The sequence below is a fragment of the Mastomys coucha genome, unplaced genomic scaffold (assembly GCF_008632895.1).
Source record: "Mastomys coucha isolate ucsf_1 unplaced genomic scaffold, UCSF_Mcou_1 pScaffold15, whole genome shotgun sequence".
Classification (NCBI taxonomy): Eukaryota; Metazoa; Chordata; class Mammalia; order Rodentia; family Muridae; genus Mastomys; species Mastomys coucha.
Window position 1 is genome coordinate 56,950,479 of NW_022196897.1, and position 27,478 is coordinate 56,977,956.

Here is a 27,478-nt window from a genome sequence, read left to right on the forward strand (position 1 = left end):
AACTTTCTTATGGTCAGAAAAATAGTTAATCTACATGTTTACCAATAGGTGAATGGTTAAATAAACTATGAGGTGCTTACATTGTGGACCATTATTGAGGTATGGAGTTGACATAAGATGATTTTTAATTTGTATTTCAGGATGAAAATAAGGAGTCAGGATACTTCTACTGCTGGAAACTATAAATATGAAAATTAATACATCATAAAATATACAGTGTACTTAGATGCTTATAGCACAAACATCAGTACATATATATTTAGAGCAACTGTAATAAACACACATAAAAAGCCTAAAGAACACTCCCCATACTGCTGTGGGTGGAGTCTGGGGTTAGGCATTGGAGTAGGGGAATCTTGTTTTTTACTCTATTATTCCTGTATTGGGGGGATTTGTTATTCAGTAAAATGGAATCATGTAATACGAATAAATGTAAACATTTTAAAAGAATTAAGTTTGAACATACAAGATGCAATTTAGGGCAAAAAAGCCACTTTGAGTAGGATTGGAGTGTGATACTGAGGGACCAGATACAGGCACAAGCCCAACTATTTAACTCTATTAATGGGCTCTACTAATTGTAATCAGAATGGCAGCTCCATGGCTGTAGTTAATACTCTCCCGACGGTTTGATTGCACCCAAATGTCTTGGCTTATTGCTTTTATGAGTAAATAAGAAGAATCCCTTCTGAACACATTGTGAGGTATTTAACTGTATGTTAGCTATAACTAGGGACTATACTTCATATTTTTATCTTCCTCTCTACATGCTTCACCCATTGCCCCTGCAATATCTTCCTCCTTTGCCATCAGCTGTATGGCTCCTCAGCCCAGGATGTGCCTCAAATTCACAGATCTCAGGAGACCCAGCTTAATGAACTTGGCCTTGTGGAGGGACCTTTCTTTACACCCTTGCTGAATGTGTTCCCTGTTTTTGACAACTTCATTTTGTTCCTTCTTGAGGGTTGCTTGCTAATTGGTTTCTGTCATTTTTTGCCTACATGTTCACTTAATTCATCTTCCAAAGTAAGAGACTCTTCATGAATAGAAAACAGTGGCGTATATAGACGTTGAAGAAAGAAATATCTTAACTTAAAGCCTGATTCTTTCACTTTTTCTGGATATTTTGGAGAGAGAGAAAAAGGAGTTTGTAGGGTTTTATTGCCATGTTGGTTTTGTTTATTTGTTTTGCTTTTGTTTGTTTGGGTGTCTTTTTTAAAGAGCAAGAGGGAACTAATGTACAGTTGGGTGAGTTGGGAGGTAGGGAGGACAGAGGAGGGATTGGGCAGGAAAAACATGATCAAAGTATAATGTATAAATATTTTTTCAATAAAAATAACTAATGAAAATCAACCCAGTTAAAAAGTAAGGCATGGAAGTAAAGAGACCAGGTCTCACTGGGTGGTCAAGGTTGGCCTCAAACTCATCATCTTAAATTCTGGGAGTATAGACAAGCACCATCATCATAGTTGAAAATGTTTTGGAAGCTGTATTTTCCTCACCTGGGAAGTGAATAGATGCTTCTGATTTTACAGGACTTAGGGGTGGCAAGATGACCTGAAAAGTGAAGCATTTGGCAGGAGCTCTGGGAACCAAGAACTCAATGTGACTCATATTGGCCTTTACCTTCTGTCTCCAGCACACCATGGGAGTGTATATAATAGGCTGACATCAGCTCTGCCTACAATCAGGCTTAAGTCATTGTTTATAATTGTTGGGTACTGTGGTAGTTTGTATTGCTTGTCAATTGGCTGGGTATATAGTGATGCTGGAGACAAATCTCTAGGCAGGTCTTTGAGGGGTTATCTTGATTAAGTTAACTAAAGTAGGAAGACACTTCCTCCCTACCCAACCCCCACCCCTGCTGGCACCACCACCACTAACTGTGGGCAGCATCATTCCCTAGGCTGGTGTCCTGGATTATATAGAAAGGAGAAATGTTGTATAGATAGATGAGCACCAGAAAGCATCATTCTCTGCTTCCTGTCTGGGGATACAATGAGACCAGTTGCTTCTAAGTCTTACTACTGCTTCCCTCACCACAACGGACTGTCCTTCAAACTGTGGGCCTGAGTAAACCCTCCCCTTCTGAAGTTGCTTTTGTCAGGTGTTTTGTTGCAGCAACAAGATAAGTAACAAACACAAATGTGTTCAAGGATGTGGGCACGTTTAGGCTTCTAAAGTGCAGACTGAGGATTATACTGGCAAGTTCAACTCAAGTCAGCATTCTTTCCTTCAATATCTCCCGGCTTACTCTGGATAATTTACTTGGAATCTGCTTTCATTCAAGAGGGCTATTCCTTGCTTTATTAGTTATTGTGCTACTTTGGGGACCAGGTTATATTTGTTCCTGGTACTATTTCTTACTTAACATATGTGTATTTATTCATCAAAAATTTATAAGATGTTGTGTCTGGCTCAGTGGTTAAGAGCATGAGCTGCTCTTTCAGAGGTCCTGGCTTCAATTCTCAGCAGTCACATTGTGCTTCACAAACGACTGTACTTCTAGTCCAGAGGTATTTGACACCTTCTTCCAGCTTCTGAGGTACCAGCCCACATGTGTTACAAAGACCTACAAGCAGCCAAAACACTCAAAAACATAAAAATAAATAAAGTTTTAAAAAAAAAGTATAGAATGTTATTGTATTAAGCATGATAGATAGGCATGAAGAATGAACAAGAAGCCACCAGGTGGACAAATTGTGGAGATTCACAATGTATAATGGTTCTGAGGCAGTAAAGGAGAGAACCTGTTGGGAGCTACAGGTTCTGGATGGAGGACATGGTTTGAAATGGGATGGGTAGCTAAGAAAGATAACCTATACATTATATAAAGGAGCTGAGATTTGACCATGCTGAAAGTGTGGATCTGCAAAGAAATTTGAGCCAGGACACAACAAGGTCAAATATATATATATATATAAAATGAGGAAATTCTTGCCACTGGACACCAGCTGGACTGTAGAGAGTGAAGTGGAGGGGAGGAGGAAACATAGAGGCTCCTGGAGATGTGTGGGGTGAGATGACAGATGGCTGGTTTGTTATGTGAAAGAGGAACTCAGAAGTGGAGTAGAGAGGACATGGTGCTTGATTGATGTATTCGGTCTCTGTTATTATCATAGCAAATTACCCTGAACTTCGCAGCTTAAAACAATCCAAATTTATTATCTCACAATTCCGTAGCCTGGAAATCTGACGTGACTCCACTAGGCTAAAACCATGAAATCAGCATCACGCAGGGCTGTGTACTTTTCTTAAGGTTTGGGGAATAATTTGCTTTCTCACTCCCTCAAGTTATAAGCATAATTCAGTCCCTTGTGTGTAGAGAACTGAGGATCCCTTATTTTTTCTGAGGAACAGTGGGGCTCAGATGTTGCAGGGGGTGCCTGCATCCCTGCATCCCCAGCTTCATAGCCCAGTTGCTCCATCTTCACAGGCAGCAGGAGAGTTAGGTTTCATCCACAGTGACTCTTTCTACCTCTTGCTTTGTGTGCTTGTGTAAAGGGTGTGTGTGTGAGTACATGTGTGAGTGTGCATATAGAGACCAGAGGTAAACCTCATGTAGCTTTAGTGCTGTCTGTGGCCATGGGCTTTCTTTATAGTTTAATTTTAGCTACAAACCTCAGGCATCGCGGCAGGTCAAATTCAAACTGTTTTCCTTCAGATCCATCTTCATCTTATATTGCATTGAAGTGCCTACAAACTTTATCCAAAGGAGAGCTGGTTATTCTGCATTGCAGGCCTGCTAGCCCCTCCATTCATACACCAGCAGGCCCCAGCACACAGATGCACAGCGGTGAAGAAGAAGTGGGGGGTGTCCCTTCTCTTTGACTAGACTTTCTGGAAACAACACAGAGCAGTTTGATTTGTACAGCATTGGTCAGCATTCAGTCATACAGCCACGTTCAGCGTCATGATGCCTAGGAACTTGTAGTCTTTATTATGGTAGGAATGTCCGAATAAACACTTATGAAAGGGGAGGAGAATGGACATTGAAAGATGTGTTGCAATCATGTTATCTGAAACATTTCCTATCTCAGTTGTTCTTAAAGCGTCTCATGCCTCCATCCCTTGAAGCTAAGCAGTATTCTGCTTTAAGAAGCAGTTAGTAGTCAAGCAAAACCAGAGATTAGATATAATGGGCTTAAACTGTACAGTTGTGACTTGGGTGTGTGGAAATGTTCTTTTATTTGCTGAACTCAGTTTGTCCAACAGCCCTTATTTCCACTAATGACAAGAAGTAAGGTCAGTTCACTTCTGGGGTGTGTGTGTGTGTGTGTGTGTGTGTGTGTGTGTGTGTGTGTGCAAGGAAGGTTTTCATGTGCCCATGCACACTCATGTAGAAGTCAAAGAAAGATGTCTGGTATTTTCCTCTATTACCTTACACTTTGCTTTTTGAGACAGTCACTGAACCTGAATCTCACCATTTCAGCTAGGGTGACTGCTCAGTAAGCTCCTGGAATGTGCCTGACTCCACTACCCCACTTCTAAAGCTGGCATTAGGGGGATATGTAGCCATACCTCACTTTTTTTTATTAGATATTTTCTTTATTTACATGCAAATTTCTCCTTTCCCGGTTTCCCCTCCAAAAAACAAACAAACAAACAAACAAAAACAAGAAGAACAAACTCCTATTGCCTTCCCGCTCCCCATGCCTGCCAACCCACCCTCTCCCACTTCTTGGCCCTGGCCATGCCTCACTTTTATGTGGGTGGTAAGGATTCAAATGTAGGTCCTCTTGCCTGCAGAGCAAGTGCCTTACTCACTGAGCCAAAGCCCCAGGCCCATTTCTATTGCATATATGAATCTTCTTTAGGAACTATTAGATAAGTTCAAGTCTCTATCTTTTCCCCTTCCCCGGTTTTCTCAGCAGGAGGTGGTCTAGTGAGATCCTGATACTGTTCTGTTTCATGGATCCCCTATAACCGGGCATGGAATATGTCTGCCTTCCTCTGGGAGCATCTTAGAAGCTAGGGCACTGTTTTGAGGCTCTGGATTTCTCCTCTGCCTATTGCAGAGGTTGGCACATAGGAAACAGTTAGAATGTGACTGATGCAACCATGAGTAGGCTTTAGATGCGTCACATAATTAATTCAAATGGCATCATAATGATCTGAAAACCCTACATAATTAAAAGTCTATTTCTCTAAGGCCCCGAGCATTGTGCTTATAGCTTTCTTACCACACCCATAATCCTCTGCTCTCAGATACAATGGTTTGTGTGTTTGTCTGGATGCTCGTTAGAGTTGTCTTCTCCTGAAGCGGGCCCTGCTCTGTGTGCCTTTCATTAGCACTGAGGTCATGAGAATGTACTCTTCAATCAGGGAAAAGGAGTGAGCCCAGGAGGAGGGGCTGGGCCTCTGGGAGTTCCCACAAGGGGACGATTCCCAGTGAAGATTGTTTTCCCCAGACACTTGGAAGGACACCCACAAACACCAGTTGATGGCCTTTCACCCTCAATTTACTTTAATGAAAAACATTGCTTTATTTTTTTTCCTTTCAGAAACCCTCCACCCACTTTGCTGCACCCCGACAACTGGTGTGAGGAATTTAATCACTTCATTTCACAGTGAGTATGTCTTCCTCTGCGGACTGCCAATGCAGCAAGGCCTCAACCTTCGATTCCAGAAATCCAAGCTGTGGAACTTGCTCAGTGCTGGCTGGTTGCTTCAGAGGGTTGCTCTAGTAAACAGTTTTAGGAACCTCTACAGAGTCTGAAGAATGAGGAATTCCAGTTGATGCAACTGTTACCAGTCCACATTAGCACATGGGTCTTGTGCATCTGCAAACCTGCTCTGTAGAGGAGGGACATCTATAATTGATGTCTACTCTGGGAGCAGGAGAGGCACAGAAAACTTCAGTCTTTACAGAGATGGCATCTGGATCACTGGGCTTTGCTCTAGGGATTTTGCTAAAGGACTCAGGCATCAGTTTCCAAGAGGGGAAAAGTAGGATCTTTGGCCTAAGGCATCGAGGTGAGGTCCTAGTCAACACTCAAGGTATGGAGAACAAGAGGAAAACCCTGTGGAGTAGCATAACTCATAACCCTGGTGGGAAGCATGCCCGGAGGCCACATGTACTGACACTAAGATCACTGGACCAACAGAGAAACCAAAGATTGACTGAGTGCTGAGATCTTGGGTTTGGGGCTTGGCCGGGGAGGGGGCCATACAGGTACAAATTCGTGGAAGATGAAGAAGCTTCAGCTTGGAGGACTCAGGATGGAGGGGGACCCGATCATTACCAGGCATGCCCAGATACCAGAGCTGGGGATGGATGCCCCAACACCCGGCATTTAACAAGAGCCTCAGAGACTGTGGGAGCAGAGAGTAGATACCAAAGCTGCAGATAAATAGGATGTAGGGGAGGAAAACATACTTTTTTTTCTTATTTATGCTTATGCGCAGTCTTGTCTTCTATAAAGAGTTATAGTAACAAATCAAACAGGATCATCCTCCTTAATCACCATCTAGATCTACAATCTTTACCCAGAATCCCTAAATCCAAAGAGCCCCGAAAATGGAAGTTATTTTGTAGTTGAGTCATCCAGCAGCAAAATTTGACCTTATGTGAACTGATGTGGGGCAACATGTGCCCCAAACTGATGAGGGGTTATTTATAGTCATTATTTTTCTTCGTGTGAATATTCATGTGTTTCAATGCAGATATTTTCCTGTTTGATGATAGTGTCCTGGCCCAGATCCTTCTGCAATGTTACATAACGTGTAGCAAATGTACCAGTTTGGCTGTCTAAAATTTGATCAGCTTTAGAATTCTAATCAGGTTTGACCCCAAAGGAGTTTGTACGAGAGCCTGGGTTAGAGCCTGGGTTTGTACTTCATTTCCATTTCAAATGCAACAGAGCTTAGGGTCCCGAAAATTGTTTGTTGGTCCAATCCCTCCTGGACTCGTGTCATGTCCTTCAGTACAGAAGAGCAGGGGGGAATCTCAGAGAACACTACCAAGAGACATGGTGTTGGAAGGTGACTGTGAAGTTAGGGGTCAAGGGAAGACTCAGAGGACACTAACAAGAGAGTTAGTGCAGGAGGGTGACATCAGGGCCAAGGCTGGAGGATATACCCTTGCTGCTCAGCCCAGCTTCATCATTCTCCCCCTAACTGCAGAATGAGTGGGATTGACACAAATCAGAGTGACTGGCTATAGACCCTCGCAAGGTGGACAGCAGTCATGTGGGAGCCAAAAAAGAAAGAACCACTTCTGAGAGCTGGGACCCACAGGAGGAGACAGAGGGAACAGAGGGAACTGAAGAGCCAAAGACGATTTAGTGGCTTGTACCACATTTCAGGGCATCATTCCAGAGAGAGGGGGGTTGGGTGGGTGGGAGAGGGAGAGAGGGGTGGGTGTCTGGATCTGAAGAGTTTCCTTTTCATTCCATTGCTGGACAGATAACCTTGATCAACCTCTGAAGCTGGCCTAGAAAAATCCATTACATATTCACAGATACACCTTCCCATTCCACCATGCTGCAAGGATGTGATTTGACTCACAAGTTCGGCTTAAGTGCCTTTTTCTCGAGTATGCACTTCTAAAGTCGTTTTCTTCCCCCCTCCCCCCCCCGGTATTTTCGAGACAGGGTTTCTCTGTGTAGCTCTGGCTGTCCTAGAACTCACTTTGTAGACCAGGCTGGCCTCAAACTCAGAAATCTGCCTGCCTCTGCCTCCCAAGTGCTGGGATTAAAGGCGTGCACCACCACTCCCCCCGCCCCTCTTAAATTGTATTCTTGAACCAGCAGTGTTGCTTCTGTGAATTTAAGGGTAAGATATGCACCCGGCTGATGGCAAGTGAACCCTGCTGCGGTTGTGCTTGCCGCAGAGTATCTCCCTAGTCTTCGTTTCCAGCAAGTCCCACGGGATGCTGATTCTAATCTGGTTATGTTTTCCAACTTTGGTGTTTCCAGTTGTACTTATCCCAAGTTACTTTAGATCTTGAGAGGTCTGGAACGCTGGAAAGGAGAGCAAACACAGAAAACAATGCCTTTGAGTGTGGTAGTTTGAATGAAAATGCTCCCCCCACACACCCTCTTGGCTGTAGGGAGTGGCACTATCAGGAGCTGTGGCATTGTTGGAGGAAGTGCATCACTGAGGGTGGGCTCTGAGGTCTCACATGCTCAAGACAGGCCCAGGGTGACTATTTTCTTCCCGCTGCCTGTGGATTGAGATGAACTCTCAGATCCTTCTCCAGCACCATGTCTGCCTGCACACTGCCAGGCTCCCTGCCATGATAACAGACTGAACCTCTGAAGCTGTAAGCCAGTCCAATTAAATGTTTTCCTTTATAAGAGTTGCCATGGTCATGGTGTTTGTTCACAGCAGTAAAACTCTAAGACAAACACAGAAAACAATCAGGAACAAGGAAAGAAGGACCTCTTAATGAAAACAAAGGGAAAGACCGTGATAAGTTTTAATAAGCTAGGAAGGCAAATGGAAATTGGATGGTTATGTGTTTTATTATTAATTTGAGATATGAAAACAAGTCATCACCCCCCCCATTATATTCCAACACCCCACCCACCCTTACTCTTCTCCATCTTTGGTACTGAGAATTGAACCTAAAACCTCAGGCATGCTAGGAAAGTTCTCTACCTTAGAGCTGTATCAGCCATTAAGTTGCCCAGACTAGCTGGAACTCACTCAGAAATCTAAGCAGGTCTTGAATTTGCGATCCTCCTGTTTCAGCCTCAGAAGTAGCTGGCATTATAGGTCTGTGCCCCAAGGCCCAGAGGTCGTTCTTTAATGTATTGTCTTCTTTCTTTCTTTTTTATTTTATGTGTATGAGTACACCGCCGATTTCTTCCGACACGCCAGAAAAGGACATCAGATCTCATTACAGATGGTTGCGAGCCACCATGTGGTTGCTGGGAATTGAACTGAGGACCTCTGGAAGAGCAGTCAGTGCTCTTAACCGATGAACCATCTCTCCAGCTGTCTTATTTCCTCTGTAGTGAAAATACTACATGTGGTTCCAAGTTCTTTCTTGACCGCCTGCCTCCAACCCTATTTTCTCCACAGCATCTTAGATTCTTCAACCATGCATTCCTCTTCTATAGTCTTTTTAGTTATAAATCTGAACACTGAAGACTGATCATTACAGTTCCCATCTTGGGTTACAGTGATGGTTAGCTTTGACTGTCAACTTGACATAACCTAGAGTCCTCTGGGAAGAAGTTTCAATGAGGGATGTCTACATTTGGTTGGCCTGTAGGCATGCCTGTGGGGATTGTCTTAATTAAGTTAATCAGTGCTGGAAGACCTAGCTCACTATGAGCAGTACCCTTTCCTAGGCAGGGGATCCTGAACAGTGTAAGAGTACAGCATAAAGCAAATCAAGCACAAATTAGCAAACAAGCGACCATGCAAGTATACTTTTTCCCTCTGCTCTTAGCTGTGGATAGGAATGTGACTCGCTGATTCAAGCCCCTGCTGCTGTAATGTCCACAGTGATGGACTACCTCCTGGATTGATAGCTAAAACAAATCCTTTCTCCCCTACATTGCTTAGTAACAGAAAGGAAACAGATAGAAATCTGCCTGTTGGGCTACAGAGATGGCTCAGTGGTTAAGGGCACTGACTGCTCTTCCAGAGGACCTGAGTTCAATTCCCAGCACCACATGGTGGCTCACAACCATCTGTAATGGGATCAGATGCTCTCTTCTGGTGTGTCTGAAGACAGCTACAGTGTACTCATATATATGTAATAAATAAATAATTCTTTAAAAGGATAAAAGAAACATGCCTGCCATTTCCAAATACTGCCCCCTACCCCACCCCACAACAGGGTTCCATATGCCTCAGACTATCATCAAAGTTGGATATGATAAGTGGTGGCCTCAGCTTTCTTATCCTGAAAGCTAGGACCACAGGCATGCACTACCATGCCCAGTCTATGTAACTGCTGGACGTGCTTACCAACTCTGCCTCATCCCTAGCCCCATCCTTCGACTTTGTAGATGAGACTGCCTGCTGTAGCCTGCTATCATCCAGCTACCAAATGCACTATGACCAAACATGACTTCATCAGGCTCATTCAAATCTGCAGCTAACTGCAGTGACATACCGCACATGTGAAATGTCTATTTAGAGCAGAGTGCTTCCGTTTGTTTTTGTACTTACCGGCTCATACTGAGAAAAACAAATGGGGAACGAACACCTCCCAACTATAAGCCTTTCATCATTGGTGGTACTAGCTGGGAAAAAAAAATATCTGAGAGTTTTAGTAAAATTGTTTTAAAGTGAAATCATTCAGATAATTGATTCTCTTCCCTTTATAGAACAAGCCACGAGGGTAACTGCCTAGATTTGCTCTAGAAATAAGCAAGGCTAGAAATATCAGATCTTATTTTATTTTTTACTGTGTGTGTGCTTTGGGTACATGAGTGCAGGTGCCATTGGAGGCTGGAAGAGGGCGTCAGCTCTCCTGGAGTTAGAGTTACAGGCAGTCAACTGAACTCTGGTTCCCTGCAAGAGCTGTGTGCACTCTGAGCTATCTCTTTAGCCTGACTAGAAATGCCCATTTTTCTTATTATTTGGTTGCTTGGGTTTGCTGCTGTTGTTGTTTGTTTGTTGTTGTTTGTTTGCTTGTTTTTCAGGACAAGGTTTCTCAGTTTATTCTTGGCTGTGCTGGAACTTGCTCTGTTGACCAGGCTGGCCTTAAAGTCAGAGATCCACCTGCCTCTGTCTCCTGAGTGCTGTGATTGAAGGTGTGGGCTACCACTGCCCTACCCGGCTTAAGTTTCTTCTTCTCCTCTCTCTCTCTCTCTCTCTCTCTCTCTCTCTCTCTCTCTCTCTCTCTCTCTCTCTCTCTCTCTCTTTCTCAGATTTATTTATTTGTGTATTTTACATATGTGGATATTTTGTCTCCACATCAGAAGAAGGATCCCATGGAACTACAGATAGTTGTAGACTGCTGTGAACCAGTACAGGTGCTGGAAATTGAACTAAGAACCTCTGGAAGAGCAGCCATAGCTTTAACACCCTTTGATACTCTGTTGCCGTGTGACCTCTTGAACCAAGGTGGATTCATCACTGAGGTTCTTAACATGTTACTTTTCTCTTTGGCTCATGGTTTGGGGATCTACTCCACCATGGAGGGGGGTCCATCTGAGTGGTGGGAGCTTGCAGCAGCTTCTCATTACATGGTTCTCATCAAGAAGCAGAGGATGCTCAGGCAGAGGTGGAGCTGACAAAAATCCTGGTCCCCACACCCATGAGCCAGTTCTTCTAGAGAGGCCCCACCTTCAAAAGGCTCCACAACCTCCCGCAAAAGTACTGTTAGCTGCAGACAAAGTGTTCAAAACACATGACCTGTGGGACACACAGTCAGTCGTGTGTCACTGGGACAAGACTCACTGCGACTGCTTACCAGAGGCCTGGAGAACATGCTTCTGATTTGCTGTGGCATCTGGCTATGGCCTATAGCTAAATAGGCAGGAATGCCAAGATGTGCTGAGATAGTGTTTTCACATTCGTTTCCAGCCTCCTTGTTTGGAGACAGCAAGGAGAAAAGACAAGTATTTTTGTTGTTGGTGTTTTTTTTTTGTTTTGTTTTGTTTTTTTTGTTTTTTTTTTTTTTTTAAAGGCCTAAATGCCTAAAATCCTGTTAGCAAACCTGTCTTGGAGTTAAAAAGAGAAAAAAGGCAGCCCCCATCACCCTGGCTGGTTCTGAACCTTGGTTGTTGGTGATAATTGACTCATTTATATGAGTTAGTTACACATTTGTCAAAGCATGCCTCCTGACAGCTTAGTTATGATAAATTAAACACAGTGCTCGCATAAATTCTGCATTGCTCTTTATCCATGTGCTGGGACCCTGCCTGATGTTTTTTTGTCACCGCTATAATAAGTGGCTGGCTTTGCAGCGATTTCATTATCAGCCCTTTCCCCAAATGGCTGGAGCTATTTGCATAACAAGTCTATCTGGTTCAAGTACCAGCCAGAAGGCTACTTTGCTAAGAGGCTCCCTGCAGAAGTAGCCTTTTGATAAGATAACAGGAATTTTCATTTTCGAACTTCACCTTGGTCCCCAGGGAGGCCTCCTCTCCCCTTGAAGTTCAACCTAATTTAAGGCCTTTGGTCTAAATAGTAAAACTACTTTCCCAACCGGAAGGTTTTTTTGTCTCTCATACTTTTGAGGTTTCAGTAGGAGTTAGTTTCAGGACATTAGTGGCTTTTGAGATGATTAGTGAGACAATAAAGGTGGAGTTGCTTCTGTCATGGGCAAATCCACCAAGAGCATTCTGGCTGCTCAGCCCAAAAGTTAATGAATGATGATCAACCCCCCCCCCCCCCAAACTGCTGTTTGGGGGTGGCCGCTCTGGCAGTGTAGGGAAGAAAAGTATTGTCTCTTCTCACTGATTCCAAGATTGGTGGCTGACACCCCTCTGACAAAAGGAAGGTTCATAAGAAAAGCCCCGCAAACTGTCTTTAATGTAAACATCAGGTGACTTTCAGAAATGAAGATCCCAAGACCCAGGGCAACCTGTGTGTTTCTTGTCTTCATGAAGAATTAAAAAAAAAAAAAATGTAGAACTGAGGAAAAGGGGGTCAGACTTCTTGGCGATAAATGGGGGCACTCACCAAGGTCTGACTGTCCACAGATTCTCCTCAGCCTCTCAATGTGATGTTCCTTTTCCCAGGTGTAGTGCAAGACACCTATCACTTGAGGGATTTGGTAGGAAAACTCAGAAGGAGCATCCCAACTGTTACTGTGTTTAGGGGAGTGTTTCTAGTCCCCTAGTCAATGGCTAACATGCAAGCCATTACTTTCCTCGACTAAGCACTATGCCTGAGACCTGCCAGCCAGCCACAAAACGTTGGGGCTTCTTTTCAGTAGTCTTCTGATGACACCCCGATAGATATAAACAGCTGCCCTGAATATCATTAAAACGTTATCACTGAGCTTGAGAAAGGGTGTTTAACTTAGTTAACCCTTAAAGATGGAGACCCACATTTACAGCTCTTGCTTTCTCTGCAGGTCTGCCCGATGACAAGCTGTGTCCTTGGCAGTAGCTGAATTTCCCTCAAGCCAACAGTTCTCAGCTCTTGTCTTTCTCCACTCTGTTTTTCAAGGCTGCTTAATTCTCCCTGGATTTAAAGTATCAGTGTACTACACACAACTGTACATATCCCAACCTAGAGTCTTATTGTGGTCTGCAGAATTCTCTGGCTTTTACATCTTGTTAGAACCCCAGGAACCACACAAATGGTTAATTCCTCCAGGAGCTGAGTGGGTCCACTGTAACCTTTATTTACACTACTTTACACGTTGGTAATTTTAATTAAAATGAGCAGCAGTATCTCCAGCGACACACTCTCCATTTTGGATTTATTTAGCCAATGATTAGCTATTGTGGCTTCTTGAATTAATTAGCATCTCTTGAGCTACAGGGAATTAGTGGATTAGTGAAAACTCATGAAAAAGGTTGGAATACTCTAAATTAAAACCTAACAAACTCTCCTTTGCCCTCTTCACATGTATTGATCTGGTTTTGAAATATTGAGATTTTTTTTCTCCCCCTTCATGAGAAGAATAAAGTTATGATTTTCAAGGTTATACTTCCAAGAGGTATCTAATTTAGATTTCCTGACGGGTATTTTTAACTTTCTGGCAGTTTTGCATAATTACTGCTGTGACTGTATCATGTGATCACATCTTGTTGCAAAAGTAGATAAGAAATGGTCACTGGGCTGGGCAGCAATGGGCCCAACATATCCCTCAATAGCCACTGTCCCTAAATACAGGGGAGAGCACATAAAGAAAAGCCATTCGTGTGGATTTGGATAGGAGCGTGCCTGATTCCAGAGAGCCAGAGCAACAGCCAGCAAGTGTTAAGGATGGCTAGTCTTCCTAAGAGTCTGGAAGGAGAGTGAGTGGGACCCACCAGCCCGCCCGCGTCATAACCGCAGAGCGTCTGAGGTTGAGGAGCCATGCTGATCTGGAAGAGATGGAAAGTAATGGGCCACTGGTAGGGCTAGTGGAGTGGCTACCCTCCTAGGGTTCTTCCCAAGGAACACCCAGCTGTCCCTTGGCTGGTCCTGAGGCTGGGATGGGGATTTGGTGGGGAAGAAGGAAAGCTGACTCTGGGTCAGTTAGAACTATAATTAGAGAAGGAAACGCAGGCCCATGTGAACAGCCCTACATTTTTCCAGCCTGCTGTTGACTTTTGGATGGGATAAAAATAGCAGATTTAGCCCACTAGCTGGAAGAAAGGGCTGTGTGTGTGTGTGTGGGGGGGGGCTTCTGTGGGTTTATAATTTACAATTATAGCTTTAAACATAATCAGTTGCCAGGCCTCCTATCTTATTTTCTGTGTTTTCTATTGCCTTCCCGGTATTTTAATTCAGATTTTCCTGCGATTACCAAATCCGTATGATACTTAGCTGCTGTGCTGAAGTAATGAGTGGAGAAAAGCATAGCTGGGACTTTTTGTTATTGTCGTTATTAAGATAAGGCCTTGTTAATCTAGCAGGGTTGTCTGGAAATCAAGATCCTCCTGCCTCAGCCTCCTAAACTCTAGGATTACAGATGTATGTCATTATGCCCAGCATGATTTGATTTTGGATTGAAAGGGTATTTTTGGGGTTCAAAAATAGTTTTATTTAAAAATTGATATTTTAATTAAATAATAGGAATTCTATCTTTAAGAAAATACAGAAGCTTAAATCACCAGGCTAGAGCAGTGTCCTCCACTTCACTTTCGTTACTCAAGGTGGGGATTGAACTATATCCCTCAAAATGGTTTCATCCTCAGAAACTCAGATAAGACTCTACAGGGAAACAGGCCTTTGGAAATGAAATTAGCTAAGAGAAAGGCATACTGAGGCACGGTGGCTCCTAACCTTATAAAGTAAGTGTCTATGAGAGAGAGAGAGAGAGAGAGAGAGAGAGAGAGAGAGAGAGACAGAGAGAGAGAGACAGAGAGAGAGAGAGAGACAGAGAGAGAGACAGAGAGACAGAAACAGAGAGACACAGAGACAGAGACAGAGACAAAGTGACACAGAGAGAGAGACAGGGAGAGAGACAGAGAGACAGAGGGACAGAGAGAGAGAAACAGAGACAGAGAGATGGAGACAGACAGATAGAGACAGAGAGACAGAGTGACACACAGAGAGAGACACAGAGAGACAGGGAGAGAGACAGGGAGAGAGACAGAGAGACAGAGAGACAGAGGGACAGAGAGATTTGGGTGTTGTATTAGTTATATATTCATTATTAAGGCTTATGTTAAGTCCTCCCTCTCAAACACACTGCACTATTGTAAAAGGAAGTGGGGAATTTCTATAACTGTCAAAGATTTGTGGACCTTGATAGTGGGCTAGGCATTAAGACGTCACATAAACCTCTCTAGGAGGAACATATTATCATAGAGAGATATGGCAAGCTGGCATCACCTTGCACCAAGTACTGAGCAACAGATCGCCTTTGAGCTGTGTTGAGAAGACAGACCATAGATCACCATGGCCTCTAGCAATGCAGCCATGGGCCAGTGCCATCCAGTGATATCTGTGTGGGCTTGTTGTTGCTCAACCTTTGTGGTCATAGAGTTTACATTTCTTTTTAATTGTGACTAAATTGTCTATTGGAAAATTCTTCACAGCAAACCAAAAATATAACAAACTTCATTTAGCTGAAGAAAGCCAATTTGCTTACATTTAATAAATCCTACCAGTCACGAGAACTAAAATGGAAACTATTAGATTAATTTGAAGGTATCTGTGAGAGAGGTACAAATAATAAGTTTTTCAATAAGCTTTCTCCAATCCCATGGTACCAGCGATCGAACCTAGGAGCTCACACATGTAGCTGTTCTAACCGCTGAGCAACACCCCAGGCCTTACAGTAGGCTTCACTTAAAGCTGGCTGTCAGATAGTGTGGCTGGCACGGTGGAATGCACCTGGCCTGTGTGATTTCACTGGATCCTCACTGCTGCTAAACAAGTGGGTGACTATCCACAAGGACAGCCGAGCTTCTTGACAGCTAAGTGATGGGCTTTTGGCCCCATAGCTGAATCCTAACAGAGCTGGGGTTTAAAACCAGGTCTCTGTGGTGTTCCAATATCTTTTCTGGGGATTAAGATGCTAGAGTGTATATATGTGTGTCTGATACTGACCCCTTTTTAAAACTCATGTCGTGTGTGTACCTGTGCACATGCTCATGCTGTACACGTGTGGAGGCCAGCGTTGAACGTCAGTTGGTCTCCTCTGTTGTTCTCTGGCATGTACAAGCCAATGCACAACCCTGACAACTGAACCACAGTCACCACCTCCCGCCCAGGTCAGATTTCAAGCGAGGGACTACTCTATCAAACAGATGCTAAATGAAGGCATGCCAACTCATCATTGGCATGAAAAAAGATGCCTCGTCTGAGAGCTTAAGGCAAACGGACCTGAGAACAGCTTTCTTTGTCCTAATAACAAAACAAAACCTAAAAATAAATAAATAAATAAATAAATAAATAAAACCTCTCTTTGCTGGAAAAAAACTCCAGACATTGATCCAAATTGAGAAGGACAGTGCCCTTATAATGAAGCAGCCGATGAGGATGATGCCCAGCATGTCTGAGGGGTGGTCTGTGCCCAGCCTCTAAGTAACTCATCGCTGACATTTTACATGCAGAAGAGGCGAAGGGCTGGAGTCATCACATCCCTGTGACTTGCTATTGTTTCAACAGTCACCTGTAGGAGTGTCTCACAGATTTAGTGAAGAATAAACACAAATGTAAAATTCTGACCTCGCCCTGTTATGTATAATGAGTTCTGGACACAAGACACATTTAAAGTTCCCTGCAAAAATGCCTTTAAGAAGGTCTCCCCAATGACAATTACCTCCTTAGATTCGGCTGTGTACAAGGGCAAGCTTAGGCTGGAATGCTAAGTGTATGTGTTGACACCATTGTTGGCTATAGAATCAAAACTGTATTAAACTAGTAGTCAAAAAAGAAAGAAAATGTGGAGGAGCACTGGTCTGTCTAGTGTTTGTGTTAGTGGATACATTGCGATGCCTCTGCAATATAAGTTTCTGCCATACTCAACAGTGGCATAAACACCCTTCTAAAGAAAGTTATTGAGAGAGCTGTGCATAGCCAGGCAGTAGTAGTGCACGCCTTTAATCCCAGCACTTGGGAGGCAGAGGCAGGCAGATTTCTGAGTTCGAGGCCAGCCTGGTCTACAGGGTGAGTTCCAGGACAACCAGGGCTACACAGAGAAACCCTGTCTTGAAAAAAAAAAGAAAAAGAAAAGAAAGAGCTGTGCATAGACATACATGCTGCTGGTTGAGGGTGTTACATACAGAACTGCATTCCTGGCTGTGTCATCTTTCAGATGTGTGTATGTTTGTGTGTGTGGGTGTACAAGCATGGGTTGTTTGTATGTCTATGTGTACACACATGTCTGTGCATATGTATGTGCTAGCACATGTTATTTATATTGTATGTATGTATATGCACACACATTTGTATGTGCATGTCTGTGCATGTCTGTGTGTACAAGCATATGTTGTTTGTGTTGTATATATGTGTAGGCACACATAAATGTGTGTACATGTCTGTGCATGTATTTGCAAGCAAGTACATGTTGTTTGTGTTGTATGTATGTGCATGCACACAGGCATACATATGTCTATGCATGTGTGTGTGCATATGTGTATGTGTTGTATGTGTACATGTGCTGATGTATGTGTGTAGTGTATGCATATGCACTGTGTTGGCCAGTTGTGCCTACATTCCCCGCCTTCTCTTTGGATTATGAGTAGTGCTTTTCAGAGATGGGAAATTTAGAGATTAACAGAAAAGACATGGAGAACTAATTTTCATGTATAATCCAAGAAGGTGCCACAGGCTTCCTTGAAGCCATTTGACTTAGGCATTGAAGTAATTTAATGTGAAGAGTATAGCAAATTATAATGAACATCTTTCTGTTTGTATGTACAAAGTCATCCTAAGTTCACATGTTAAAATCTGATATCAGAATTTAAGCAATGGCTGAAATGCCTGAAAGTCTCCTTAATATGCAATTTATGAAGCTAAAAGACCTCTTGAAACTCTATGTGGCACCATGCCAGTAATGTGTCATTATAAATTTGTCCAGTAGAATGCATGACACTGGGAATGATCTCTAAGGTAAACTGTGGGCTTTAGGTGATGATGATGTAATCAAGTACTGCTCTGGTCAGGGATGCTGTCAGTGGGTGAGGCTCTAAGTGTACTGGAGCAGAAAGCAAGATGGCAGAAAGGACTTTCAAACTTGCTGGGACCCTTACGGTGCTACAATAATAAAGCCTTTGGTAAGATTTAAAAAAAAAAGCAGGGGAAAAAAAGCTCTATGGTTGTTTCTTCTGTAACTGAAACCATATGGGAATTTATTGGGAAAATGGGAGCTGGTGGCATTCTGTTATTAGAGTATTTATCATACCGTTATGGAAGGGAGTAATTTATGATCCTTGCTAGCAAAGCTAGATCAATACAGAGATAAATGTCCTTGCCACAATAGAATTTATATCATCCACGTGATAATTGACCACTGTGTCATCTGTTCAATCACTCATCTCATTATCTGATGGAGCCAGTGGAAGGCTAATGTGGATGTGATTTATCGGTACACACCAGTGGGAAGCTGTCGGCCCAGCTTACCTGCCACCTGTCCTTGGCAGCAGCGAGCATAGCTGTCTACCTCCAGCTGCAGGCGACCACAGAAAAAGCAACACCGGGCACCTCTTGTTGAATTAGAAATGCTCTTCTCTTCTTTGTACTTATGGGTTCTATTCCATTTCTGCCTCAGAGCACAGCAGTCTGCCTAGAGAAGAGGTACTCCAGGAGTTGGCCTAAAGAGAGCTTCTATTGTCACTGATTATCAGTTACGTTTTGTGACATAATCATTCCATATCACCTATCCCTGCCTGGCAACAAAAGACATGGCTCAAAACTCAGAACATGCTACAGTTTGGCAAAAGCCAATCAGAACGATCTATAGGGACCAAAAATTGGCCAAATGAGAAAGAAGACCAGAAAGCTCACCACTGAGCAGGGTTAGTTCTCTACAGGGGGGTTGAAAATGATTCCAGCAGCCTCCTCGGTTCTCTCAGCCCCCTGGGGACCGCTCACTGCCTGCAGTATCTGTGATTTGCCTTGTGAGGGTTAATCAGTGGGCCTATTATTCAGCAAATTAAAGGCTTGGCTGCCAGAGAGTTCCTTTCAGAAAGGATTAGGGTCTCTGATGAGGCTTTGAAGTAACGGATGGATCTGTTCTGCTAATGGAGGAGGGCTAAGGACTCCCCAGCCTCCCCAGGCAGCCGATGTGGTGTCTTTATTCAGTCCCTTGCCTAAAAAAGAAAAAAAAAATATTTTCTCTTGCAAAAATGTGGCGCTTGCATAAGGCACTGGATTGACTTCCTTGCAGGTGAGTGTGCAGAAGTGCTTCCTGGCTGCTGTGGGTGGCAGCGTCCAGAGGAAGAACCATCTCTCCCAGGAATCAGTGGGATCTTAGGATTTATTCTCCTTTAAAAGACTTTGGCTCGGAAGTTGGGCAGGTGACAGGCATAGTGGTGGTGGTCTGCATCCTCAGGACCACTAAGCAAGGGAGCCAATAGCTGTGATAAACCCTGATTTGCATAAAACATTGACAACTACCTATTATCTGACAAGACTACCCTCCCCGCCTCCAGGCTTTTCAGCAGCAGTTAGGCTATTATGGAAACCAGGCTGGTTCATTTCCCCCAATTTCATGTTTATGCCGGTCCAGGTCCATAATAGCCACGGAGTTGGCAATTGGCCAGAGAAATGTTTAGTCCGTGTCTGTATTCACCAAAAGAGCATGCATTAAAAGAGGAGCGCCCACTGTGAGTGTTGGTACCACCAGGACCACTGCAGCTGTGGGTCATTATTGCTCTCTTTACTGTGCTCCCCGCCCCCTTTGAATTATGTTCTGAAATGCTGGCTGCAGTCTCTGATGGTCCCTTTTGCAGTGGGGCCGAACTCTGGTCTTTCCCCTCACCCCCAACTCTCTCCTTTGGAACTTGGTTGTTCTTTTCTCTGAGCTGCTCTCTACCCATGGGCTAAACTATTCTGGGAATCTCCCTTTTGTCCTTTGCAATGATCAAGATGAGTCTTGGCATCTTCTTTGAACCTATTGATGGTAGTGGTAGAGCATTGCACTCCTTAGGTTGGGAACTCAGGAGCTCAAGCCCAGAAAGGCTCACCAACTCTCCAGTAGAGTTAGTCCCAGATTAACACCAGGGAGCTCTGTATTGGCCACTCAGGAGAATATTTTTACTGGATGGTTCCAAGCACACCCTGGGATTGGAGAGTATTGTAAGAAGCAGACCTATGAACTGTGGGGCCATACTCAGCACAGGTCTGTTGAATTCATTACACTGTGCGCTCACTACTCATTTCTATGGAAAGACCAATGTCCATCTGCTCACAAATCACAGAGTATAATATATATAGAACAGATGATTCTTCTTTCACATTATCTGCCAGGAAGCCCAGAGTCAAATGTATGTCCAGCCTTAACAAAGAAAGTCATTTAGTTGGTATTTTCATTCCTATTTTTCTTACTGAGTTACTCAATTTTACTTTAGTCATCTTTTCCTTAGCTTACATTATTTTTATGTTGCCTTATTGCACGTTATCTTCATATACTTAAGCACATGCTTTATACTTACATTATTTCTGGAACAAGATAAAGTATTAAAAATCAATTGTGGGCTCTGCTAGGGAGAAAGGAAAGGAAAGGAACTGCTTCGAAACACAGTCTGGTGTTTCTCCAGAAGATAACTCAAAAGTTATCATCCAATGAAGAAAATCCACTCCAAAATATATGCCCAGAAGAAATGAAGACATGCAAACAATGTACAAACCTCAAAAGGAAATATTTCTAAGAAGCTGCAGATGGTAGCACATGATTGTATGCCCAGTGCTCAGGAGGTAGAGGCAGGAAGACCACAGTTAGAGGCTACCTTGGGCTACATCATGTATTAGATGCCAGCCTAGGCTTCATAGGCGGATCCCACTCTCAAATGCCAACCAAGTAACCAACCACACAAACAACAGCATTATACTCCTATACCATTAGTTCATAATTGTTTAAAAGTGGAAATAACCCAAAGCCTGTCGGTCCATAAATGAAGAAAGTATGATAGGGCTGCACAATGGGAGATTATTTTTAGAAAAGGAATGATGGTATGTTAACATATGCTGTGACTAACAAGAGCCCAGAAGTAGGAAGCGTGGAGGAATCCAGCCACGTGAATTACACAATTGCTCTGATATGGAAAATATATAGAGACCAAGAGTACACTAGTGATTTCCTGGGATGGGGGTGGTTTAGGAAAATGGAGAGCGACTGAGAATGGATGCGGAGCTTCTTTGTGCAAAGAGCTTCTTTGAGAAATGAATGTCTAAAATTGATTATAGCAATGATTGTACAACTGTGAAAATACTAGAGACCTTTGGATTGTACATTTCAAATGGTTAAATTGTGTGGCTTATGAATTATACCTCATTAAAGGTGTTATGGATTCATTTTTGTAGGGCTAGGCATGAAGGCAGAGGTAAGGGGATCTCTATGAGTTCAAGGCTAGCCTGGTCTACATAGGAGTTCCAGGTTGGGTAGGATTACACAGTTAGAACTATCTCAAACAAATAAGTCAGGAAAAAATATTATAGACAGTGACTAGCAGTTGTACACTCTACAGAGTAGCTTTTGCTGGTTTTCTTACACCTAATTTTTACTTAGTGCCAGGTGTGTGCATTTGACAGTACTGGCCTTTAGCTGGATCTGCCACTGGGTTTGGGCTGGTGACTCTCCATGGCATACAAGTTCCCTGCCCTTGATCTACTGGACAAGCTCAGTGGTGGTTCAGGAGCAGGCTCTGAGCCTGAGGAATAAGGTTGGCCATCCTGTGCTTACTGTTGTGTCTTTCAGTTCGTGGTCTTCTCCATCCTTGCTATCTTGAATTCTGTGAATGAGAGTGAACAAGGAAGAGTGGTCAAAGACTCATCTTCAAGGAGAGAGAAGGGAAGGTGTCGTCGTCCTGCATGGCATTAGCTGTGGCTGGGACGGGTTCCTTGGGAAAAAAAGAGACTGGGAAAACTGGTGACAGCGAGGCCTTGGGGTCCTTTGGGAAGCATTCCCATGGATGGTGAAGGTAGAAGATGGATGATTTTTCTATCTTCACAGAAATCTGGTTGCTGGTTTATCTGTCAAATTTAAGTTTGCTCAAGAATTCACCAGTGGCTACGTCTATGTTGTTAACCAGTCCTCACACTCCATAGTTATAACCACCATCTTTCTCTTCTTACTTCCTTCGTTCAAGCCATGTCCTTCCTAAAAAGAGCCCCATTCTCACCACCGACTGATTTTCTACCATGTTGTCAGATTGTTTCCTAAAGCAAAGATCTAGCTGCCATCTCCCTGATAAACTATCCCAGTGGGGTGTGGCAGAGGCAGAAAGCCCTGTAGGTCTTCCAAGTCCTGAAAAGCGATTCCCAGCCAGCGTCTTACTGTCACCTGCCTTGCACTGCAGTGTCCAGATCTACTCCTGACCCTTGCATTTGACATCCACGGATTCCACAGGGGACTCCTGAACCCTTCACCTGACTGACTGTCCCTTGCACTTCCTTGCACTTCCTCCCAAAGTCCACCCTGTCCTTTAAGAATGTCACCTCTCATGTGACACACTTGTCCCCCAGCTAGAGCTGGTTACTTCTTTGGAGTTATGGAAGGCCCTAAACTCTTCAGTCTTGAATTACAATTGCTGACACTTCTGTTCAGCTACTTGTTTCCAGATTCCATGAAAGCAAGTGTCTGACCCTAGGCACCTCTGCTCTCAGCGTGTGGTGTAGTGCCCTTCACAGTAAATACCTACCACACATGCTTATGGATGCACCACGATGTCAGCCTCATCCACTTCATCAGCCAATTCTTGTGTGTTGGTGTTACCCAGGATGCATGCTTCTTATGGAAGCCCCTGCCCCCACCCTGGGCATTCCTAGGCAAGCCTTTGTCATTGCTGTGTAGCCAGTTTGCTCATTTATTTTAGGGACTGCTTAAGTATTAGCCACTCCTTACCCTCCTACGTAAAATGCATACAAATGAGAATTATGGATTAAAGTTAGGGCAGAGCAGCAAGCAGGATCAAGGGAAAGAATACGATTCTGATGTCCCCGGGCACTCACGGCTCCAGTAAGAAGCCGACCATGACTGTTTGTCAAAATGGAAATTGATTTTTGAATCAAAGAAATGAGCCAGACATTCAAAGGCAAGAGTACCCAAAAATTTGAACTTGAAAACACCAAGGAGTTTTGCTTTTGCTGAATTGTCAGACCCAAAAGTCCCCTTTCTCCCAAATGTTGCAAATTCTACTATCACATAGAAATCCTGCCCTCAATAGTAGTTATCACTAGTTATGGAAAGCAGCGAATTAATTACCAAACTCCTTAAGTTAGGTTTGTATAATACTGGCCCCAATTTAGTTAGGTAGGTAATTGATTAGGAGACAGCAGACTTTAACAACAAAGAAAACTCATGTTACGGACCAAATGGTCTCTAAAATTCAGGTGCTACAAATGTGGCCCTAGGGAGATGTAGGGCCTCTCGGGGCATCAGGCCATGAGGGCCCTCAGCCATGAGTGGACTACCTTCTGCTAGGTGAGTACTTGGCATCCTTTCTTTGGGGAAACTGTTTGGGAAACAGAAAAATTTTCATCTTGAACATGAAACTTCTCCTGTCTTGATCTTGGACTGAACAGTCTTTAGGACTGTGGGAAACTAAATTTCTGTGTATTCTCATTTCTTCATTCTCAAATACCGTCAAAACAGTGCAGAGTGGCCTATGGACACTTAGAGGGCACTCCTACTGCTTATCAACTGCCTTCCTCTCAAGCAATGGCTTACGGGTCCACTTGGTACAGTGGCTGACCACAGAAGCAGCATTTATTGAGCACTTACTCTGCAGTGAGCAATGGGTAACTATTGCCTTATTTACCCTTTTAACAATTCTTATATTTTTGGTTGTGAGCCTAGCCTTTAACGGCTGAGCCATCTCTCCAGCCCTTAACAATTCTTATACAGATAGATAGATAGATAGATGGATAGATAGATAGATAGATAGAGAGCAAGAGCTCAGTGGATCTAAGGAAAGCTTACCTCTCACTGCATAGCTCTAAGAATGTTATATTTGTCCTTAGTAGCTGACTTAACACATACTATTGTCCTAATATCTTTAAAAATATGTCCTGCTTGGGAGAATAATGGGTTTTGCCACTGAATGTGCCATTTAAATGCATCAACAAACTATTTAGAAAGTGCTTCCCCTATGTGGGCAAATGTTCCTAGAAGGCTTTGACTAGAAAGACTTATTGGCTGATTATATCATCAATAACTGTGGAGAGGTTGGAATGTTGCAGGTCTGGCTAGGGTCCAGTTACAAATTATCTTTTTGTTTTGTTTTGGTTTGGTTTGGTTTGGTTTTTTGACACTGGCTGACCTGGAATTTGCTTTGTGGATCAGGCTGGCCTTGAACTCAAGAGATTCATTCATCTCTGCTTCTTGAGTGCTGGGATTAAAGGCGTGTGCTTCCACAGCCCAGCTATCTTGGGTTTTTAAACAGCCATCATCTCCCTGCATGAGTGACCTAGCATCCTTGTGGCCATCAGTGAAACCTTTTGGAATGACTAACTTAATAGACCACGAGGTCTCCTCAACCTCAAAACTAAAGTCACCGGATAGCATCTGAGGCCTGCAGAGAAGTCCCTCCCCTTTGTTGGCTACTTGATGCCTCCCTCAATATATTTGACAGGCAATATATCTTGATTTATGATTTTTCTTCATTTCATTGTTATAAAACTTCATGGAACTATTACCACATTGGAGCATGGGGTTTAGAGAAACTTGAGTCTGTTCTGGGCCATGGTCACTCATATCTGGCTTCAGAACAAACCATCTTTTTCTTTTCTCTGAGGTGAGAGCTGTGTCTCTTAAAAATGAAGTTGGCAGCTTCTGGATGATCTTGTCCTGACTCTCATGGTTTCTATAATCTCCACCTTGTGGAGTTAGCTACCACATCTGTCTCCAGGGTTCCTCATCTCCCTGGGCTGGTGAAGCAAATCTTTCTTTAATTTTCACCTTAAGTAAAGACCTCTAAAGAAAACCATGGTTGACATCTGATCTTCTGGTCAAGTCTCGTGGATCTCTTGCCACTTCCTGCCATTGCCTTTAAAGACCCAAGAGGCTTTGGAGAGGGAGCTGCAGAAGACCTTAGCTGCGCCGAGCAATGATGCTGACAGCTGCTCTACTGTCCCCCGAGAGAACAGTCCCAGGATCCAGTACTCCAAGGATGAGTGCATCCCTCTAGCCCTGTGAACTGGAGGTTGGTATTTGAAAACAGACTCAGAACCTCATGTGTTAGTTGCTATGGTGATGAAGTGAGGTAATGGCTTGCAATTTTTGATGCCATGACTACGTTGCAGGAGGCGACGACTCAGGCAGTAAAGAGCTTCCTGTGCAAGCAGGAGGGCTTAAAATTCATATTCCCAGCATCCATGTAAAACTGGGCACAGTGCTCCACTCCCATAATCCAAGTGCTGGAGTCATGATGACAAGAGCGCCTCCAGGCCTTGTTGGCCCTTCTGTCAGCCTAGCTGAATAGATGAACTCCATTTTTGGTGGGTTTGAGAGCATCTAAAGAAGATGGTTGGCATTGACCCCCACATGCACACACAGGCATGTGCATTTGCACACAGATATGCACATCATATGTTTACACATTCACATCAGCTGTAGACCACACCATAAGAAAAAATAAGTCAGTGTAATTGCAAAATGCTTTTTCATAAAAACCCTGCTAAGGTAGTAAGAAACATGGTAGCTAAGGAGCTGCCCTTACTTACTTACTTACAGGTTACTGCCCTGAAAATGACCTAAGTCCTAGGATACAAAAATTGGGAGATATTTGGGTCAGGGCAGTAGTTCAGTGAGTTGAGATACTTGCCGTATGAGCCTGGAGGCTTGTGTTCAGTCCCTCCCTGAACCTAAACAGCACACACACACTAATGATAATGAATAATAAATTGAATTTATCCTTTTTTTTTTTTTGAGATCTTCTTCGGCTGTCACTACATTCAGCAGAGGGCATGCTTGCAATAATACATCCATTGCAGAAGGTGGCAAGTGTCATCAGCAAAAGTTAAGCAGCCATCTCCCTCAGCAGGCCTCTCTATGGCTTTTTCTTGGACACACTTCTGCTTACTCCCAATAAGCCCCCCATCCGGCTGCTCGGCCAGTCTGCTATAAGCGGGCTTTTCACTCGCTTAACATTTCCAGATGGATCCTCAGGCCTCTCCCAGACTGATTCTGTCTGGTATCTATAATACTCTTTCTCATTGGGGCAGGGGGCAGCCTAGCCTTAGACAAATGGTTCTTTAGGATCTCAAATTTTTATTTGCACATCTCCTGAGCTAAGAACACAGCCAGTAAGTAGTCTGGGGTTTTCTAATTATTTAAATTGCTAGGGAATCAGAGTCAGAGGCAAATGGAGAGGTCTCTGCATTGTCAGGTTTTATGCTAGCCACATCTCGGTGTGGTATCTACATGCTGCAGCTCTGCCTTTGTAAGGTCTCTACTCCTGGGTACCACTTCTGTGAAAGGATTGTCTCCAAGCACAGTGCATAGCCATTACCTCTGGAGGTAGATCCTGCCCAGTGTGCCCTAGACTTGATGGTTTGGCTTCAGACCACGCTGCATGTTTTCTTTCCTTACCTCTCTATGTTGTTTGAGTCATCTGTAGAAGAAGAAAGATGATCTTCACCCCTCGTTCTTGGAGTTGAGGCAATGCAATGTTTTTTGTTTTTGTTTTTTTTTCTTTTCAATCCAACAACTTCATCTTGGTCTGGTGCCAACAGCTTTGCCTACCAGTCAGACTCACTTGTTTCTCTTTCTACCTCTTCACTCCCTAGCCAGGGACCTCAGGCAAGATGACAACTTCCCACAATGCTGTGTTCTTTTAGTCAGTGTGCTATTGGTGTGAAGAGATGCCATGACCAAGGCAACTCTTATAAGAGAAAGCATTTAATTTGCTTACAGTTTCAGGGAGTTCATCCATTATCATCATGGTGGGGAACATGGCAGCATGCAGGCAAGCATGGTGCTGGAGAAGCAGCAGGGAGTTCTACATCTGGATCCTTAGGTAACAGGAAGAGAGAAACACTGGGCCTGGCTGGCTCTTAAAACCTCAAAGCTCACCTTCAGTAATGCACTTCCTCCAACAAGGCCACACCTCCTAATCCTTCTCAGGGAGTGCCATTCCCTGGTGACTAAGCATTTAATATAAGAGCCAGGGGTCATTCTTATGCAAACCACTGCATCTGCCCTTCCTATCTCCTGACTTCTGTACAGACTCTATTCTCATTACCAATTTGCTTTAGAGGGAGATTATTACTCCCTCCCCTCTCCTTCCCTCCCCTC

At 43.6% G+C, this 27,478-nt stretch overlaps 1 protein-coding gene across 1 annotated transcript in view; it reads left to right on the plus strand.

The window, feature by feature from the left end:
- Positions 1-27,478, plus strand: part of Myo3b (myosin IIIB) — a 403,285-nt gene that overhangs the window by 148,365 nt on the left and 227,442 nt on the right. Inside the window, exon 11 of the mRNA XM_031370554.1 lies at positions 5,505-5,570. Within this exon, the coding sequence (XP_031226414.1) occupies positions 5,505-5,570 (66 nt within the window). The remainder of the gene's footprint in view (positions 1-5,504; positions 5,571-27,478) is intronic.